Source organism: Carassius gibelio, chromosome B6 (assembly GCF_023724105.1).
Source record: "Carassius gibelio isolate Cgi1373 ecotype wild population from Czech Republic chromosome B6, carGib1.2-hapl.c, whole genome shotgun sequence".
NCBI classification, from domain to species: Eukaryota; Metazoa; Chordata; class Actinopteri; order Cypriniformes; family Cyprinidae; genus Carassius; species Carassius gibelio.
In genome coordinates, this window is record NC_068401.1 from 6,664,459 (window position 1) to 6,686,393 (window position 21,935).

The 21,935-nt window shown below is 35.9% G+C and overlaps 1 protein-coding gene across 2 annotated transcripts in view; it reads right to left on the reverse strand.

Moving 5' to 3' along the window:
- Positions 1-21,935, reverse strand: part of cntn4 (contactin 4) — a 121,733-nt gene that overhangs the window by 26,838 nt on the left and 72,960 nt on the right. For both annotated transcript variants that reach the window (XM_052559638.1, XM_052559637.1), the window contains exons 9-11: positions 20,063-20,202; positions 14,872-15,001; positions 12,655-12,805 (exon numbers count right to left, since the gene is read on the reverse strand). In XM_052559638.1, coding sequence (XP_052415598.1) covers positions 12,655-12,805; positions 14,872-15,001; positions 20,063-20,202 — 421 coding nt within the window. The remainder of the gene's footprint in view (positions 1-12,654; positions 12,806-14,871; positions 15,002-20,062; positions 20,203-21,935) is intronic.

Below are 21,935 nucleotides of genomic sequence, written 5' to 3' on the forward strand. Positions count from 1 at the left end.
TATATATATATATATATATATATATATATATATATGGTTATATATATATATATATATACACCAAATTAATTCAGTTGAGTGAATGATTCAGTTGTTGCCACCTACCGCTGTGCTGATGTAATATATATACCTTGAACAAATAAATAATTCAAATATACTTAGAAACATTAAAGTAAGCAAACTATATATATAAAGCTGTTTAAATATACTCAGAGAATATACAGTGCATGTTCTGACAGGTTAAAAACTGACTTGTTTTAGCTCCTGATCCCATTCCCTCCCTCTCTCACCCTCTGCTTCTTCATCTCTCTTGAGTTTCCTGCAAAGGAGCTTTCATCCTGACAGCGATTTGCAGACAAAGCGACCTAAGTCATAAAATTTTCAATTGGCAGCATCATGAGTGACAGTGACCACTGGTATTCCAAGTTCAGAAGAGTTAAACTCTTGCATACAGGCAGCAGTGTGATGCGCCGACTATCAACGGGAGCACAGAAGAATCTGCCAACCAGTGTCCAACAGTAGAGACTCGCCAACCGGCAGCATTTGAATCGCTAACAGTGTGAATGGAGCTCAAGTGTAAAGGCAAACGCTCATAAATAATGCTGCATATTTGTACAAGCTCGCAGATATGACCCAGGACAGTGCATTTAAGCGGGTTGCAACTCTCTTACACTAACTGGCCTTCTCTGACCTACCTGGAGGTTGTGTTCCATCAGTGAGTTTTTTTTTTTCAAAAAAACATTTACCGAGGACCCAGAGGGAGGGTTATGTAGCGGGGTGAAGCACCGTCTACAGAAGGACCAGATAGGTCGTTTTATCCTCCAAATGGGGCACGAGGCTTGACCCAAACGTGAAGGGCTGATCTATGTTGAGGACTAATACTCTAAAGAGGGGTGTGAGAGAGCTCCTGGCGTTACTTAGATGGATCATGTGTCCATATCTCAGTAGGCCTTCTGCTGGGAAGCGCGTTTGATAAACTGACGACCTTGTCAGTTGGATAAATAAACCGGGGAAGCAAAAACAGGTCATTTCAGATCACGCTCTGTCAAGAGATCTGTTTACGGGAAGCCACCTTGATGAGCACACCTCTACTTTCAACTCCTCACCCTCAAGGTTAGTCGGCAATTACTGCCATGAGGAAAAAAAATAAAAGAGCCTTCCGATGAGTTTCGCCGTTATCACTAGAACAACAGAGCAATCACTTGTTGGTCAAGGGAAAAAAAGAGGAGAGAGGAAAAATGGGATATGGAAAGGTTGTCTTCTGACACTTTTCCAATAGCCAGGTAATTGATATTGATTTTTTTTTAGTGTATATGAGTCAATGGTTCTTAAAGACATAACATTCATTATCGCCGCATCTGGCACTCACATAACCGTGTCAAACTTTTACGAAATACAGCATCTATCCGGTCTGAATTACTGACTTAATGTGGTACAGTTGCATTTATAATGCAGGCCATATCGATTAAATTCACTATAAATCAGAAATACGGAGAAAGATATTGATTTCTATGAGATACATTGATACATAAAGGCAAAACTATGACATAAAACCAATGTGCCGTGAGCTCAACATTTCTAATACGCTCCAAATTTGGAGCGTATTTACAAGAGAAACCACTAAAATTGGTGTTTTTTATCTAATTCTTTGCGACAGGCATTATTTGGTTTGTCAGTCAAAGACGGCTCTTGGGTGTAATAATGTGGGTGTCGCTCACTCTGCGGGTGTCCGATTCAGATATAACGGGAGTGATAAGGAATGATTGACAGAAGCATCTGGACACCTAGCTGAGCTCAAAGAGGAGGCGTTTTAGACAACCAGCTGTGTACAATAGTGTTTTTCTCCTTACGGTATTAAAGGAACGGCGGAGGTGCGTGCTAAAGCGGCTGTGACATTTCCTGTGAGCGCTAGGCACGTTGACCCCTCGTCTCTGGGGGACCAGCATTAAGTTTCCATGGCAATGTGGAGATTTGTAAAAATGAAAAAGGAAGAGAGGAAGACGTATTAATCTCTATTTTTGTAAACCCAAAATCCACCGGTGTCAAATTTATATTCGAGCCGCAGAGCTGAGTGTCAGTGGCGACGTCAAGATACATTCCCTGTAGAGAATCATTTGCGACGTATGCCGGTACTTTTTTCCCACCTTAAAAGGAGGCTTGCATTGCCTTCCCACTTATCCTGAGGTAATTTTCTTAACGCTGTTCAATTATTCAATGTGCTGATTTAGTATGGGTACACTCGGCTCTTGCCATTCCACAAGATAATTCTGTCATTTCTCAACAGGAAATAAATCAACACAGCACCAGCTGGCGTAATAATTTAGCTTCAAATCAGTTGTGTGGGAAATGGACTTAAATAATGTGCACGGAAATATGTTATGCTCTGCTTTAAGCCACTCATATTCTACATAGAAAATAAATCACTGATTTATGGGAAACAAGCTAAACCTGCCATTAGCTTTGAAAAACAGAACATTTCCAGTTTTAAACCTAAATATAAGTTAAAAGAAACATTATTATGTCCTGAAACTTCACAAAGTTGTTCATACATACTATATGCTACCAACAGTGTGGCTGGCTGATTAGTTCAACAGTTCAGGGACTCAAAATTTAAAAAATAAAAATAATAATAATTTGATTCAGCAGGTACTTAAATAAAATTGATCAAATGTCACAGTAAAGACATTTATAATGTTACAAAGTATATTTATATCAAATAAATGTTGTTCTGTCATATAAATACTGTTTTTAACACGGATTATAATAATTGTAATTGTTTCCTTCACAGAAATAATTTACATTTTACAATATATTAGAATAGAAAAAGTATTTTCAACAGTAGCACTATTTCACAATATTATTTTTTTTTCCTGTATATTTGATCAAATAAATGCAGCCTTGGTGAGCATTAGAGACACTTTTATAAACATTTCAAAATATTACTGACAACCTCTAAACAGTAATGTATGTTAAATCCATTAAACAAAAATGTTAAAAAAAAGTTTCTGTATTTTTAAAATAGTTCCCTTCATCTTAAAGTTCTATAAGTATCAAGTAAAAGAACAAAATGTAATAAATTTAAAATGTGTGTAAAAACATAGTTTTCTATCGGACTGTGGTGACAGTTTGAAATCAGTTGGAATATAATAATTCAATTTGACACATTATTTTTACATGGTATTGAGCAGACAAGAAAAACACATTTTGTGAGAAAATGAAAGCAGCAGGACATGTTTAACAAATTAATCCAGAACAATTCCACATCATAAATGAACACTTTTCAGTTCAACTTGTTTTGTCCCAGTACTCAAGAATAGATTAAATATAATAATAACAACAGACACAGAGGAACACAAAAAGCCCCAAAACAGAAACAAAGATGAAAATACATGAAAATTGTATCATTTCATGTTTGCAGTGCGAGGCATATTTCCAGTAGTAAGCGCGGCTTTTAATTTCAGCAATATCTATCCCCAGGGTCAGCAGCTGCGGAGAAACAGTGTTTATCAGGGCCAAACACTGTGGGCTTGTGGGTGTACTCAAACCGGGCTCCTTTAATCACAAATGGCTCTTCAGCTTCATTCTTTCAGACTGATATTCATCTCTTTTTCTCACACTCATATGCACACAATTCCTTCTAGGAATATAAAGCAACACACATGTGCAGCCCCAAATGTGCGAAGGGACCAAGATGGATTACTGGTGCTGTGCTGGCAAATTCGTTCTTTGAAAAATGATATTAGCCTCCAGTCCCCGAAGATAAAACTAATCCCGCCGAGTCTAACATGGCACTTAGACTAGTAAAGAGCGCGCCAAACTAATCACGGCCAAATCTCTGCATACATTTGCATTCTGGTTGAGTTTTATTTGACCAAATTAAACTAATTTCTCCTGGAAGAGAGCTATTATTGCGGTGAAAAAGAAGGGGATTCATATACAATATGGTCCAAAAGCCTGAAACCGAAAGTTAACATGTAATTTAATACATATTTCACATTAAGAATTAACAATTCAAGTGAAAACAAGAACATTTGACCTTTTGTACACAGCAGCTCAAAGTGATGTGACGAAAAATATTAAATATTTACTTGTTTAAGTCTCTTTGAATGCATTTAGATTTTCAAATATGGTTTTAGACATTTGCAACCCAATGCACATTTAAGAAAAATGACAAAAAAATACCTTTTATCATACTAATTGTCCCATAGAGAGTTTAATTAAAGCTGTGCACCAGTTGTGTGAGACTGCAAACATAACATTAGCGGCAATCGATGTGCTGTCCACCATCTTGATTGACCAATTGTCTGCCGTGCAAATCTATACCTATAGATTGTCTGTGCCACGGCCGCGCCACACGGCATATCAAATTATGCTCCGCTAGTTAAAGAGTCTTTTAGCCAACATTAGCAAAACACAGCCATAGGAGGTTAAGTAAATGACATTCTATTTAAAGGGGTGGGTAATATGTTGATAGAGACCCTCTATGGTTGGGTTTTAACCAAGAATTTGAAGCTTTGGGGCATGTTCCAGATCTCCGCTGGTGGGCCCATTCCCCTTCAAATGACATTCCGCTGACTGACACCACCTAATTTCCCCTGGTGAGAGAGGAATATGAAATTAAAATGTACCATATGAGCTGGCAACACAACAGTCTAGGCGGATGAGCCTTAAGGTGAGCTAATGAGGAGAATGTATTCTGTATTTATTTTTTGGCTGTGAGAAAATGCTCTGTTTTACGGCGGCATCATGTTCAATCTTTGTGTCCATGAGATGGCAAGTTCCAAACAGGTGTTCAATTAGATTAAAAAAAGGGAAAAAACAAAACAATGGGCTGAATGCGACATTGAAGGATAATAAACACATTTCTTTTTAAATAAATGCAACAGCATGTTGCCCACATTGTGAATTTTTACCATGGTTATTATCTTAAAACACCTTGTTCTCGATGGTTAAGGCAACACGTCAAAGACCCCAGTGCACAAATTCAGATGCTTTTAAGCATTAGACTGCAAATCAAGTTAAAGCTTAATTCTACAATAACAAGATAAGGGAAAGTGGGCTTAATTAGATAAGTAAACGGATCCCGGCCCTCAAAAGTGTTCTGTATCAGCAATAACAGCAGCTGTGCTTGCCTCCACAAACTCTCCTTTATGGAGCTTTCTGAATTGATATCGCGCCGCCCTTCATTCACCTGCACCGCAGCCTTCAGTGGCAGACGCGCTTTTAAATGGAAATCATCCTGACAAGCAAAACTTCATAGAGTGTCCTCATCCCACTCCTCCTCGTTTTTCTGCTTCATCTTTTGCTCTCGCTCTGTAAAGACAGCGACCGCATCTACAAGTGGGAAGTTAACTCAACATTAGTGCGTTACCACAAGACGGCCGGCATATGGTTTTATATACTTGTATAATTATGTTCACGAAAAACAGGTCATAGGCCAAAATCAAACAAACAAAACAATTACACTAGAAAAAAAGATGATATAGAAAATGAAGTCTATTTTAGAACCACTGTGACATGTTTATTGACAATTAAGCACATTTATACCTAGGATAGTGTGTGTGTGTGTGTGTGTGTGTGATTATAGTTTTACCTATTTACCTTTAACACTTTTTTTACTTTGAAAAAAAAATCTCTCTTTGTATGGTATTTCTTCTTCTTTATTTTATTGTGCTTCTGTGTCAAGTGAAACTTTTCCTTTGAGTGTTTAATTAATTTTTTTTTTTTTTCAGAAATAATTACCGTCTGTCTGGACATTTTATGGCTGAATTTATGATGTTGATTCTCATTATCTCTTATTTTTATGTACACTAATTATGTAAACCAGTACAGCAGTATTAAAGGCAGTACAAAAATACTAGTTTTATGTATAAGTAACTTTTAAAGAGTTATTTATTTAGTACATATTTACACTTTTTTAGTACTTATTGTTTCTTCTGATTTTGGGGTGAAATTATTTTCACCTGTGTACATTTGACCCTGGTTTTCCTGTATACTTCCTCTGCAATAGTCTACAAAAAATAAATTTCATGGAGATCAAAAGAAGACAGTACAAATTTCCTCCAAAACCCATTCCATCATATATACCAGGCAACCTTTCATCTTCTTCAAAAGGCTATTCTTTGAGAGAGAGAGGGCAATTTCAGACACACAGCTTTGTGAAAAAGAGAGTCAACTCTCCATTAGTTTGTCTTTTATTAATTATGCCTCCACAGAAAACCTTTGATCCTTTGTGTTAACTTAATTTCTTACATCTAATATTGTCATCTAGTATCAAACGTGTACAGATTTCAGATCATGAATCAGTTAATGAATCACATTTCCTGTCTGAATCCACAGGGAAACCTTTGTTCAAATACATATTACATTAAATAATTTGCTATTAGTATAAAAACCTGATCAACCAACAGACCACACAGACACATAGTGGTAGCTATTGTATCTAACAACTGGCCACTGTTAATAACCTCCCTTAGGCTTCACCGAGCCACACACAAACTTATTATATCGTACTGTTTGTTAAACAAGTGCACGTCAGCACAGCACAGGCAGAAATTAGCTGTCAACTCAACCGCCACAACCGTACACTATTGCACAGCAGTCTTGTACAATCAACTCAAAATCAGCTTCGGAAACATGCAATCTGGCGCAGCAAAGTCAGCTTGAAAACATCAGCCCATCCGCTGACCTGTCCTACCTAAAACAGCTGATTGTATATCTAGAACAAATCCCCTGCCCCATCGCCTTTATTTATGTTTCTCCTATGGGCATTATTTATTTTACTGCAGTGTACGACTTTCAAAAGGTGTGCGTTTCAGAAGTTGCCACTATCTTCTTATGCAAAAAGAAGCAAGAAATTCATCCTGCCATTTCAGCGGCATTCTGTCAAGTGATGAACCAGCACAGTACCAACATTGTTTATTCTAAAAAAAGAAAAACATAAAAATATTTAGTAATATGACAATAAACAGCATAGGCCCAATATCTATCTATCTATCTATCTATCTATCTATCTATCTATCTATCTATCTATCTATCTATCTATCTATCTATCTATCTATCTGTCTGTCTGTCTGTCTGTCTGTCTGTCTGTCTGTCTGTCTGTCTGTCTGTCTGTTATATATATATATTATACAATTATAATTATAAATTAATAATATAAAATATAAGTTCAATTGTTTATTGCTATAAAAAGGCACAATGAATATTTCCTGAAAATATGCATAATTTCCTTTAAGCAAAATAAAGTAATATATAGAATGTTTATTTTGCAATATCACTTGTGAGATTCATACATACTGTGTGTGTGTGTGTGTGTGTATATATATATATATATATATATATGCAATTTTGAAAAGCAAACGAACAAACAAAAAAAGCACATTTTAACAATTCCAAACCACATCAATATTAATAACTACTATTATTTTTTGTATTTAATCATCTATAAGTGATATATAATTGTCAATGAAGGCTGGAAGTGAAAAACTCATTATATTAAGGTGTATAGGTTTTCTTTTACAGGTAAAATAAGCCAAAAAATAGATTTAACTCAGACTAAAAAGTCAAAAATTATTACATTCCCATGAGAATATTCAAAACTAATGCAATACAGAAATTGCAAAGCTAAGGCGTGACCATTGAACAGCAAAATGCTCATTGGGTCAGCGGGGTCAGTAAAAACAGGTGGAGAGGAAAAGACATGTTAACTGCAAAATATTTAAGAATTGATGTGAAGAATTAGGTGTAAAACCATCAGGAAACATTCAGTGTCCACCACCATCAAAAAACAAAAATACTAAAACAATTACCCTCACTTAATAAGAATGACATGCAGAAGTATTGTGAAATACATGAAGACTCATTTTTTTATAGGCTTCATGGACAGATAAGTTTTGAGTGACTTTTGAAGGACCAGCACCACATCCTCTTGCACCACTGTTTGAAGAATTTATCTTCAAGAATCTGGCAGTAGGTTTTAGGAGCTCATTTTTAGTCAATCCTGCAAGACAGACTTTTCAGGATAGGATATGGAAATTGCATGCATCCCTCCCTCCCTTTCAATCTTTCTCCTCTCCTCTCTTGCAGAAAAAAAGGGAATGCTGCTATGAAGATGGATTATCCTGCTGGTGACACCATCTCCTCTCCTTCTCCACCATCAAGGAGAGCTTGCACAATTATGCCAATTAATCTTACACAAAAGGAGTTCAAATGCACCCTGCTTTGATTAGGTCTGGCTCCCAGACAGGTGCTTGCACTCAGCATGCATCCACATACACGCACGCACACGCTAACACCCATTTGCATAAAACAATACATCTGATTATGAATTAGTCTCTAATGGCATTTCCACTTAATGAGAGTGGTGTCTTTATACCTGCTGCTGTTTACAAGGTTAGCAAGAGCTGACAGGGACGCAATATAAATAAGTGGAATAAAACACATCCTAAAGCCAACATGAAACCGCATTTGCAATCCTAGACACAAAAGCTTGCACTGTCCCTGACTACATACATTTGAGAAGTTTTAATTATTGTTATGTTATTTTTCATTTACTACTAATAATTAATAAACACAGAAGCTGAAATGTGTGAGCTTCCAGGTTTACCATATTTGATGTACTCTTTGATTATTATTTTTATGTGAAAACATTAAATTTGTCTAGACATAATTTTTATTGTGAACACTGTACAATACATATTTCTGCTATCCACAATATACAGTGTTGCATTTTTCTATTGCAATATATCGCGACACAATATATTGTTACACCCTTATTATGTATATCAATTTATGTAGCCTAATTTATTTAAGCTCCTGTCTTCTGTTGGTCGTTTAATGGTGCTGTATGTAAGATTGGCACAGAGGTTGAACTAGGTATTACAGTCCAAATTCAAAATATTGGAGAGTGTTTTTTTTCACCAGGCCCCTCCTCCTCAGACTTGAAGTACACTCAGGTTGCCAGATTGACAAAACCAACAAGAATGAGAACTTGATGATTAATAAAATTAAATACGCTTTGTTTTCCACCAACTGACGACCCAGGGTGCCGAAATACAACTGGGTAAACTGGCAGTGGGCAGGTTTCACAAACCAAAAAAGGGCCTGGAACGCGCATTTTCAAGGGAGAATAACTGAATGTAGCATTGTTTTTCAGATAAACAAGTAATGTTAACTTAGCATGTTTCTTAAATATCTGCAAACATATTATGGTATTATTATGCTTTAGTTGAGTCAAAAACTTTAACATAGTTCTGCCCCAAACTCAAACTATTGTCTAATCTAGCTATACATGCTATATAGTTGCTATTCGAACACTGAAGTGATTATAGAAAGTACTTTCACTTGAAAAACTAACAACTCACAGGAAGTTTGTTGTACATAATGAAGCTTATGCAGTTTTTATAACAAGTAACTGAAATGAATATCAGTTCACAAAGATTTGCATTCACATGTGTGCGTAGGTGTGCAAGACATCGCCGAAGGAGCTTGAAAGAAAGTCAGCACTTTCCAGAAATACATTCAATTCTGCAGAAAGTTCCCTGGCTGGCTTCCATCTATTGACAATGCAATCAAACATTCTGACCAGGCCTCCCTGACCACAATACAACCTTGGACATGAACGTGCAAACTTGTGATTTATCCATTTTTCTTTTTAATTACCTGTGTGTCAAAGATAGGTGAGGAGCTCTATGTGGAAATCCATTCCCTATCAAAAGCAAAAAAAGAGCATTATTTTGTTCTAAACCACTGAGAAGGCGCAAACGGCATTAAAAAAATAATGTTCTGATTTTCCATTAATAAATACTTATTCACTGTCTTATTTTTTCCCCCCTGACTGCATAAGCAGAGTGGCAAGATTTATTCTTTAAATATCTTGAAAAATATGATGTCTTTTTTTTTTTTGAAAGACAATTCTTTGGAGTCAAAATGCAACACAAAAACTCCCCGTTGACACCTAAATGGCTCCTTAAAATTCAAATAAGGCTCGTCGCAATCTTTCTAACCACAGAACACTTGGTTCCTCAAAAGAAAACAAGCACTGCCTAACACGATATTTATAGCAAATAAAGCACAGCAAAGACTATTATCTAAAGTGGTAGGTTTAGGATGGTTTCGTGCCAGGCAAGACAATAAAAGTCTTCCATAATAAGGTCAAGATAGAGCATCCCCCAAAAAGTATTTGGACACTTAGGCCACACTTAAAATGTCTAAATTTGATTGCATTACTCAACAAAATATCAGGCTAACTTCATTTTTCCGAACAATTGTTTTTAAAACTTTTAGTGGATTTATGAAGCCAGTGACCAGAATTTAGCATGACAGCAATTAAGTATCCAAATGGTTTTGTTTTATCATTTAAAATCTAAAAATTTTTTTTTTTTATAAATGTTTTGCTTGAAAAGAATGCATGTTCTATCCTTGAAAATAAAGCCACGTACTATGATATTTTGTCACTGAATGCAATCACGTGGCAAAAACTTTTTCATAAGCAGTGCGCAAGATTTCCTAAAATTAAACCATAACAAACTAGGCAACACATATTCTCTATATTCAAATCTGAATAAATCGCCTGAATATACTGTTTAAAAGAATAAGGATGAGATGCAAAACAAAGTGAAAAGAAAAAAGACGACACATGGCAAATCAATTTCCTGCCTTGACTCTTCAAGGTGCAGACATCAAGAATTCGTCAGCTTTGCTGTCCTCTCACTCAGGACAGCTCAAGGACATTGGCAGTGTAACCCTTATGCAAACGGCCCGCCACTCTGTTTGATGAGCACCAACACCAGCTTTGTATATGTAAACGATGGGCAACCGTGGTGTGCACACACTGACAGATGCATACACAAACACACACAGGCGCGCTGAACTTTGCCTATCCCAGTGTGGTCAGACGCAAACGCTCCGGGTCGGTGACATACTGCACTTGTATCAAGCTGTGTCTGGCTGCCACTCTATAGCTGAGACGGGAACATATGTTTGTTGATAAAGGCTGGTCTGGCAGGGACGCTGACCTCCTACTAAGAGTGCAGAGAAGTTGATTAACACCCTGCCTTTGCTCAGGGGGGGACATCACTGGTCACCTGATAAACCTGCGGAGTCTGGTTATTGGCGACTGCGTGATCCATACTGGAGCTGTTAATAAGGACATCAGGCTTCATTTGAATAATTGAGTGTGCTCAGTGAATCCTACGTGAAATGTAAATCTTTTAGACAAAATATAAGTAGGTGCAAAAATACACTGCATGCAAATATGACAATGTAAATGTCTTTCTAGGACATCATAGCCCTGCTGGAAAAAAAAAAAAAGTATAGTAAGAACTTGGCAGCTGGACAAGCTGGGAAGCCACTGGGTTAAAAAAAACTTAACATGAACTGAACCAGACTAGGAGACCAGATGAACCACTATAAACCACTTTAGACTGGTTTTAGACTGGTCTAATATGGATAAAATACTGTCTGGGTATGAAGTTCACTACCATTCAAAATTTGGGATGGTAATTAGTTTTAATGTTTCTGAAAGAAGTCTCATATGCTTGCCAAGACCAAGACAAAATACAGAAAAAAACAATCATATTGTAAAATATTAATACAAATATCATTATTTTCTATTTGAATAAAAACACACACACATACAGTACATATATATATATATATATATATATATATATATATATATATATATATATATATATATATATATATATATATATATATATATATATATATACATATATTTGTTTATTTCTTCTATGATGTCAAAGCTGAATATCCAGCAAAATTGTCACATGATTCTTCAGAAATTCTAATATGCTGATTTGGTGTTGTCTTATTATTATAAAAAATGCTACATTTTAGCTGTGCTTCTTTCGGAAACACTTGCTTCAATGAACAGAAAGTTATATTTTATATATATGTCTTTGCTGTCACTTTTGATCAACCTACCGGTTATAAAAGTTTATAAAACTTAATAAAACTGCTGAATACAAATATTGATTTCTGTCAAAAAAACGACTGACTCCAAACTTTTAAACGATAGTGTAAGTAATAAAATAAATGAGATAATTTGCATTATATGCATATACAAACAATACTTGTATATGCATATAATATTTCACAGTGTATTAAGAATGTTTTAAGCAAGTTCTTTTAATAAAAGGGCACACGTTAAAAGATCCGCAATACATGTTTGCAGAAAATAGCCCATTATGAGGCTCTTGTGTTTAGGGGAGTGAGCAAATAACAGAAAGTAATAGTAAAATAGAATGAAAGAAAGAGAAAAGAGCAGTTGAAACTGAAACACAAAGCCCACTAGAGCTATATTGTTGCGACCCTTAGCAGAGACATGCTGAGACATGCTTTTCTCTGGCTGCTGTAGTGGGATTCCACAGGCAGAGATAAATGGCCAAAGTCAGTGGCAGTGCTTTGTTGCTGTGAATAACAGAAATGATTTGACAAAGACATTATATCAAAAACCCAGATCTGGAGCACAAGCGCAGTATTGTGTGCTCATCATCCCACAGTCCTGTTTGACTGTTCCTGCATCAGTCTGGAAAAGCTCTGGTTTTGTAGCATTATGTAAAAAGCCTAAAATAGATGAAAAACATCAGCAGATATGACTAATGGCATCTGAGTGGGATAGGGAGTTACCTGCTGTTTTCTCGGAGGGCGTCGTTGCCTTTGCGCCAGGAGATCATGCCTCGAGGAGACATCTTGGGTTTGCATTCAATGAGAACATCGCCGCCTTCTTTGACTAAAGTGTGACTCTTCAGCTGGTTTTGGGAGAAATCAGGAGCGACAGCTGAAACGCAAGACAAGTTTTAGATTTTATGAAGAGCATACGTCAACAGAAAGCACAGAATAAAAATAACAGCTGAAACTCTGTCTCATGCAACTATTTTTAATTACACACAAACAAAGGAATGCTTGGGATTAAAACAAGTAAAATGGCATAACAAAATCCACTTTTAGTAGATATACACAATTCAAATATACTATTGTCTTTCTCTTAAAAAAAATAATAAATTAAACATTTAAAAAAATAATAATAATACAAAAATATCGATGTTGCTGTGCAAACAGTATAGGCTGAAAACATCAGAGTTGTGGCATAGCGGTTTGCATTTGGTGCTTATCTAGCTTGTATCCGATTTGTAATTTTTCCATTTCTTTCTTATCCCCATTATTCCTTTATTCATTATTTTTATGTCTTATATCTTATTTAACTACTGAATAAAGGAAATACAAAGGCCTGTTGAAATATTTAACAACAATAATATTTAACAACCAAAGACCTTCGTGCATCAGGCCAATTTTTTCCTTCATATTTGACCATAATTACAGGTACGCAGACACTAGGATTAGGGACTTTTTAGAGCACATCCACTCTAATCACTGTACTTCAAAGGAAGACATGAGTACGCGGGTACATATGATGTAGAAACAGAGATAGCAGAGCAGAGCAGAGGCTCAGTGTATGTGGCACACTTTAATTATCACACGCTCCTTTTCTCTGCTAAGAAAAACAAAGGGAAAATGTCATGTCCTTTCCTTTTTTATTCCCACTCAAATGAGTTTTTATTATGATAATTTCTCCGGCTTTACAATCTTCACACTCTGTCTTTTAAAAGGCACTTCAATTATTTTATCTGTGTGAGGGACAGACAATTATTCTCCTGTGAGTTCACTGTCTTGGCCACTTTGGCGGTTGAATTTTAATGGCAAAACAATAAACAAAGAAAGTCGTGGGTGAACAGAATGTGGATATAGACGGCAAGTAAATGCATGTTACTGGCCACGACAGTCGCAATCTCTATTTAATGTGCAGAAAACCTTTTACAGTAGTCATTTGTAGGTTGACTCCCTAAATAAATGCAAACACTGCAGAGCTTCCGGAACATTTCTGTGTGTTTGAGAAACCTGAAATGTCAGCTACTGGCTCAAACTATAGGATAGGTTATTTTTAGTACTTTTAAGGGATATATATTTGGAAACAGAAAATGTACTTACACTGCCTACTGATATTTCACTAATGAATACATTAAAATAAACCTTTGACAAATGTGAAATTCGACATTGCAGCATAAATGCAATCCAAATCTAGCCTAGACAACAATACTAAAATAACAAAAAAACATGTAATGACATCATTCATTTATTTTGAGAAAATACCACTGATATGCATAATGGCTATCTTTATTTACACTTTGTCATTTGAACAATCAGCAGCCGTTGGTAAGCTGAATGATTCACTAATTTGTTTGGAAATCAAACTATAGTGGTTGAGCTTTATGTTTTTGATTCACTTAAAAAGTACCATCTCATATGATTCACTCATTCAGGAATCAGTCTATACTGGTTGAACTATATATATAATTCACGACTCATAAGAGCAACTCATTCTGTAATCATGCTTCACTGCCTGTTTTAGTGTTGGTCATAACGTATGTAGCGAATAAGTCTTCTATTTTAGTATACTGTTTGTACCAGGAGAAGAATGTAATTTGTCCAACCTGGCAACATGGCTTAACCATTGGTGTGAGTGTGGGGCGGGGCTTTTAGTTTATCTGACCAATGGTAGATGGAGGAGTTTCAAAAGCTTGTTTGAATCAATCATTAAATTTTAAGCAATAAAAATCTCCTTGACAGAAGTTCGCCTCTAAATAAGAATGAAATGCCTATGTGTACACGTCATGAACAATATTACACATATAATTACATTATACAACTCATAAGTGGCCATTATCAGGAGCATGAAGTTGAGATAAAGAGTGTAAGCTACATTAATGCAGACATTATTCTGTGCTTTGTAAATTTACAAACCACACTAACATTTCAGTCAAACGCAATTAACCAGGTTTCACTTACCGATAACTCTGAGTTCAGCATTGGAGTACACTTCTCCATACTTGTTCCCAGCCACGCACTGGTACATTCCAATATCGGAGAGTGCCAGGCGAGTGATGGACAGGGCGCCATTAATGACCTGCACCCTCTCCTGTGGAAAACAGGATATCTCCGTTAAGAGTCTTTTACTGAGATTGCTAATCTGCATAAAAGCACAACGTGTCTGGGAAGGTAAATTATGTCTGGAGGTTGATGGAAACGATCATAAATCTGGGTGTTCATTACTAATGGGAGACACTGCGTAGGGAGGCTGCTCAAAAACGATGGCAATAAATCTGTATGTTTATGAGATGGAAATAAAGTCCTGGCTTGTTTACTTCTTAACAGGGGCTCAAGCCTCTGTATTCCGCGGACAAGCCGTTGGGAGGCTGGATGATATTTGCCATTATAAACAAGCTGGGTTAATATTTTAAAGCTGACAGCTTTATGCCATTTCTAATATGTGATGCAATGTAGATGCATGTCTTCTGATGTTAACCAAACTTATTTGATGAATATAGTGTATAAAACAACATAAAATATAGAAACAGGTTTTAAAATGCCAAAGACATCTTAAAACACCAGGACACTACAATCAAAGGTGTATATATACTGTATTTAGAAATAAATATATAAACCTTCAGCCTCAGTAACCTTGAGAGCATTTAGTTTCCACCTCATGTTTCCTTCCAACAGGCATAAACAACATTTTAAAGGCTCATAAAAAGACAGGTTGATATTAAAAATTGGCATGAAAAGTGGCAGAACACTCTCTGCTGTGGTTTAGAGTGTATTCTGTCCTTTCATATCTAACATTTTGCCCTTTAACTTTATTCTTCATATGCAAGGAATAGTTCACACAAAAACCGGAGGAAAAAACCCTGACATCACAGCTGTGTTGACATTCAGAGTGACAGCAAAATTATGAATGTGGTATTTCTTTAATATAATAGCTCAATAAACAAGTTAATACTGAGTAACTTCTTGTCAGTTTTTGCTCTGCCAAAATGAAATGAAAACAACTCCAAATAATGAAGCCAAAGAGAAATCCACAGTTGGTCATGTTCCTAAATGAATCAATTTTTGGTCCCACTTTATATTAGGTGGCCTTAACTACTATGTACTTACATAAAAAAATAAGTAGAATGTACTTATTGTGTTCATATTGTATTGTAAAACACTTTTGCTGCTATTGAGGTGGGATAGGGGTAAGGTTAGGGAGAGGGTTGGAGGTATGGGTAAGTTTAAGGGTGGGTTAAGGTGTAAAGTATGGGTCAACAGTGTAATTATAAATGTAATTACAGAAATTAAATACAGATGTAATTACATGTAGTTCTTTTTAAATATAAGTACAATGTAAAAACATGTATGTACACAATAAGTACATTGTGCTAAATCATTAATTAAAATGCAAGTACATAGTAGTTAAGGCCACTTAATATAAAGTGGGTCCCTTTTTGTTTTTTATAAACTGGTTGAGTGAAAGAATCAATGACTAAATCATTAAGACAGTCATGTTTTCCGTTTCTGAATGATTCTATGTTTTGAACGAACTGCTGAGTGAAAATTCCAGACTCACAAAGTCAGTCATGTTTTTTTGTTCCTGAAAGAATCTGGTTTTTGAATGAACCGGTTTAATGACTAGTAAATATTTATTATGGCGGAAAATCATTTTGAAGTCGAACAACAGTCGAGAATCGAACAATACTTAAAATCAATATTTGTCAAATGCGTTCACATATGTAAACGTTTTGGTTTATTTTTGTCTTGATGTAATTTTCTTCTGTTTATCCTTATTTACCTTGTACACAATTTGACACAACTTCCATTTTTGAGGGAGCTCATTTCTTTAAAATCCTATAACGCCAATTAAATCTTTACTGTAGTCACGGGATATAAAACAGCAGACTGTCATCAGGATAATCTGCGCTTGAATGAGATTTGTGTCGGTGAGTACTTTAAAAATGGAAAAGAGAAGGAAGGGATGAATGCACAATATGGAACAAATAAGTCTGCACAGAAAATCACATAGTGGCATACAGCAGTTTGGAGTGAGACGATGCTTCACTTTACTACTGTACTAATTAACCGTGACGTTCCTCTTAAATCAGCAGTTTTGCACTTGGCGGGACCTGAGGGAGGGGACCATCTGCACGCCTGCGCTGAAATGCCATGATTGGCAATGTCACTGCTCGAAATCCATCGGGTCAGGACATAAAATGCAATGCATGACTACGGTTGCGGCAAATCTCATCCTGATATGAAGTGCGTGTGCACGGCTGCTTGGAAGTTTTCATTTCCTAAGACTTGATTTAAATCTGTGCCTTTGAAAAGACGATAATGTCTCCTTTCATTCAAAACACTGTACATGTTAGGCCTCATTACCAGTCCGTAGCCGTTGTAAACACTCTGTTTTATATTATGCGATTTACATTTTAAATCAAACTACTACAAATATAAGCTATGTTGAGTCTAAGCTGTACGAGCTGGTATCAAAAAAGCACAATGATACGGGTGAACAAGATCATTGACACGTTTATTACTAGATTAGCTGAGACACGGTGTGCGCCTCTCATCATATCCCTTTTTTCTCAGCGACTGGAGCATCACAGCGATTTACAAAGAAGCGTTTTTTAGCTGGTCACCTTAGCAATGCTGCGTTCCAATAAGGCAGAAAGAACATGAAAGGTCCCCCATTGATTAAGCCCAGTGAAAATAACAAATGGTATAAGTCAACAACCCATGCTTTTGCTACATCAATGACCTTTAGTTATACAATTGATTAAAGCTCTGATGTTGACGGTGACATTTGGAGATTGTAATAATTCTGCACTGATTAATTCATTTAACCGGGATGCATTGAAAATCAACATTTCGGAATCAAAACGTAAGCTAGGGCTATGATTCAATCAAGAGATTGTTGTGCCCTTGAGACATTAGTCTGTCATAGTACAAACCAGGTGGTATTTGTTTAGTGCTCAAAGAGACATGCTTCCAGAAAGGCGCAAGGTCTTTCAAATCATTTTTACAACCATGAATGCAAAATAAAGAGATTTCATTGCATTTAAAATTCAAGTGTACCTTTCAGCAATTACCTTGGCACAAAACATACCTGAAAAACATTGACCATTATGCAAATTCGCTATTTCAAATCCAAATTCACTCAATGAACATGGAGCCTAACTAGCTAAATCGGCATTATCAATTATTTGCTAGGTCCAAAGCATATAAAATAACTTTATTTTTTTTTTGATTGCGGTGTATTCTGTTGGAACGGGTTCTCTAATAAAGTGCAAGAAAATAAAATAGACAGACTGCTAATTATGCAGCGCTGATAGATGTTCTAATCTGGTGGGATGAAAGATGAAAAAGAATGAGTGACAGATGAAGAATGAAAAACGGCCATGTCTCTGAACACATAAACAGTCTCTAAATGGATCGATATCTTTTGTTTTGTTTGCACCAGCATCGGATAGCAAGGCTAATTTACATGAAGTTTACTGATTTGTTTATTCACCACACCATAGTTGCACTAGTCTCTAAAAATATCTTCATGCGTTTAGAGTTTGGAATTCTGGGTGAAATGCTCTCAGTGGAGACAGGTTGTATATTACACAGAGTGTCGAGACATATAAATGTTTATCACCTCTTTCACTATAGTTTAAATGGATTTCAGAGAAAGACAAAACAATAAAAGCCCGTCTGGTACACAGTAAAGGTTAATAAACCTTCTCCTAATGGCCTAAAGGAAACTTCAAATTCTGCTGTTTTAGATTGGAGCATTTAATGGGAGATTGCTAAGTGTACATCTTGTGTCCACGGCTATGAATGATTGTATTAAATCAAGCCTTAATGTTCATTAAATGTATTTTATCTTTATTTAAGGACATTTTAGATGTCCTTCATATTATGAGCTTGTGTTGTTTGGTGATGTTTGCAGAGTGTAAACCAGTAATTATGTTTATGTAATGATGAGCTGTAATGATGATTAGAAGAGCTGTAATTAGCATGCTCCTCTCTGCACCTTATTTAAAGCCAATCAAAACTGAAATCAAAACTGTCCTGTTTACTTAATGCACTTTACTGATCTTATAGTGCATAATTCATAAGAGCATGTTATTCCAAAAAACTAAATAAAATGGCTGCGTTTCATCAAAATGCCACATCAAATGACTTTTCATTTGACCTCACAAAGGCTGCAGAAGTTTTGCGCTATCAGTGTTTCAGGTGTAGACTTCAAAACCCTCCGGCAAAGTCCTGAAGAGCCAATTTTTTATATTTCAATAAATTCCTGATAAATAAAAATAGCCTTTTTTCCACATTAAACATCCTGAAAAGTCACACAGTGGAAGTAAATTGGGCTGCAAAAGTCGCATCTAAAGAATAACTTTTACAAAGCCACAAAAAAGGAAGAGGTATGAAATGAAAATGTGTTGGTTCAATCTTTAAAATGTGTTGTTAGAGAGCATTGCTAGTGCTTTCTGCAACCTATTGCCATCTTGAGTTTATTGCAGTATTGCAGAGCTATTCCCTCTCATTGCCAGAACAAGTGGTGGATATTTGGAAGCTTTTATGGTCTCAATTTTGTCCATTCCTATTGTTTCGATAATTCTGGAGTGGCCTATATAGAGGGTCCGCAGAATGACATATCAGGTACTCCAGTGGATTCACTCTGATTTAGGCGGTTATAGAAAAGCCATTAAGAAATACGCTCTCAAGCAGTTGTCTCACAAGGTTAATAAAGATGGCTGGCAGATGACTGCTACTAAATCACTGATATAACCTAAAAACAAGACAAAAAATAACTAGTTTCTTAACTTTCTTTATATATATAATATATATAGATTTTTTAATACTAAACCTATTTTTTGAAATACAATATTTAAATTGATAATTCATGCACACATGCAGGTTTACCATTTACTCCAAACCTTTATGATTTGATTTCATATGTAGAACAAACATTTTTTGATATGTTTCAACAATATGAAATACTTTGGCCATACAATGAAGAAAAACATACATGGCTTAGATCCTTTTAAGATCTATTTTTGCGTGATCCACAGAAGAAAGCAAGTCAAATGAATACTGAATTTGCTGTTTTGGGTGAGCTGTAATTTTTTGTATCTTTACTACTATTACAAAAGTCCTCAAACCTTAGAGGTGAACTAACCTCAGTGGGCTCCAGGTTCTCTCCATTCTTCATCCATCTATAAGAGGGCTTAGGTTTTCCTGTGGCCTTGCATTCCCACACTAGAGAGTCATCGATGGCCTTCTGCACATCCTGGGGCTTCTCAATTAGCTGGGGGGAGGCTGAAACAACCAACAACAAAGGTAATGAATACACAGCATTACTTTAACCTTGATTATTACTTGTTATGTGTCCTTCAATGCGGACTTGCATTATTAGAGCAATGAACTGTGGAAATGGTGTGATGTAATCACAATAATGGCATATAAGGAAACATTCAGTCAGGTTTTACTGATTCACACTTCCAATTAGATGGGTATAGAAAGGAAATCACATCTTATATATTAGTATTGTCTAAAAGCTAGTATCATAAACTACCATAACCAATACCATCAGGGTAAATTATGGCTTAATTATAAACAAACTGTATTGATCTTTATCTTTTAAATGCATGTAACTCAAACCTAGTAAATAATTGACTTAGAGCAAATAATCATTTATGAGCATTTTCCCTAATAGGACACTAAAAGACAGATAAGAATGGGGAGAATGCATACATAGAAACAAACAAACAATAATATATATATTTATATTTATATATAACAAGTGTAAAGTTTATCTGATAACTGTTTTCCATTGGAAATGGGAAGAAGTTATGTTTTTCTTTTGAGTCAAATATAATTAATGAATCATTTGTTTGCAAAAACAGTTGAAATGATTCATTCACGAGCTGAGCTTATGTGGTTCACTAGTTACTCAACAGGATGATTATCGTTAAACAGCTTACAATTTAGTCACTTTATCACTATTAAACCCATTGTATGACTTCAGAAGATTTGGAATATATCTTAAGCAGCCTTCACTGACACAATACTGCTTTTATGGTGCTTTTGCATTATTTTGAAGCTTGAAAAGCCTCAATCCTTCAGGCACTAATTGCACTGTAAAGAGTGACAACAACTCTTAAAAAGATAAATCAAACAGGTTTGACTCTCATTGGTTTGATTCACATTTAAGTCATAAACTGTCAACCATCCGATAGTGCTGTCTGGATCCCTTAGTCACTGCCACTCAGTCTATCTAGCACACACTGGGAGAGTATTGACTTTTAAACCCCACTGTTTAAATGAGAGTAAGCAGTCAGGGCCTGACTTGGCCTTGCCCACAGGCCACACAATCACTCTCAACATTTCACGCCCACAAGACAAACTTGAGAGGAATTAGAGGTAGAGAGGTCAAAATGAGCTCTCAGCATCCTTAATACCAACTGAATGCGTATTCAGTAGCATACTGTGATTATTATAGATAGATGTTTTCTGTGTCCCTAGCAATCATAATGTACTCTATGGAAGAACAGTCTGTGTAGGGGAACTCTGGAAGTAAAAACCATTTTGGGAAACTTAAGTGACCTTACCCTACCTGCCAAGTTCTAAACTCAAACCATTTGTTATGTCTCTTTAAAATGTTCATATCACGAGAAAACTAAACATTCCTTACATTTTCTAGTTCAGTAAGGATGACCTTTTTGTCATTTTTGCACTCGACAGACTCTTATTTCAGTATATGGCTATTCTTCAGAAATCCACCTTTTGTTGGGTTTTTGAATTTTTATGTTAGGCGAACAATTTCTTTAAATGTACAGCAGCACAATCAATTAATTTTAAAGATAAGATATGGGGTGAAAGTATATATTTATATATGAAGTGACCCCTTGAATGATCAATACACACAAAACATCTCTTTACATGTGTACCTGTTCAATCTTCATAGCCTAGCAAAGCACAGGACTAAAGAAGGCAACAAAAACATTTAAGGGCAATTGCTAATCAAGCCAACGCAAGCAGAAAGAATGAAA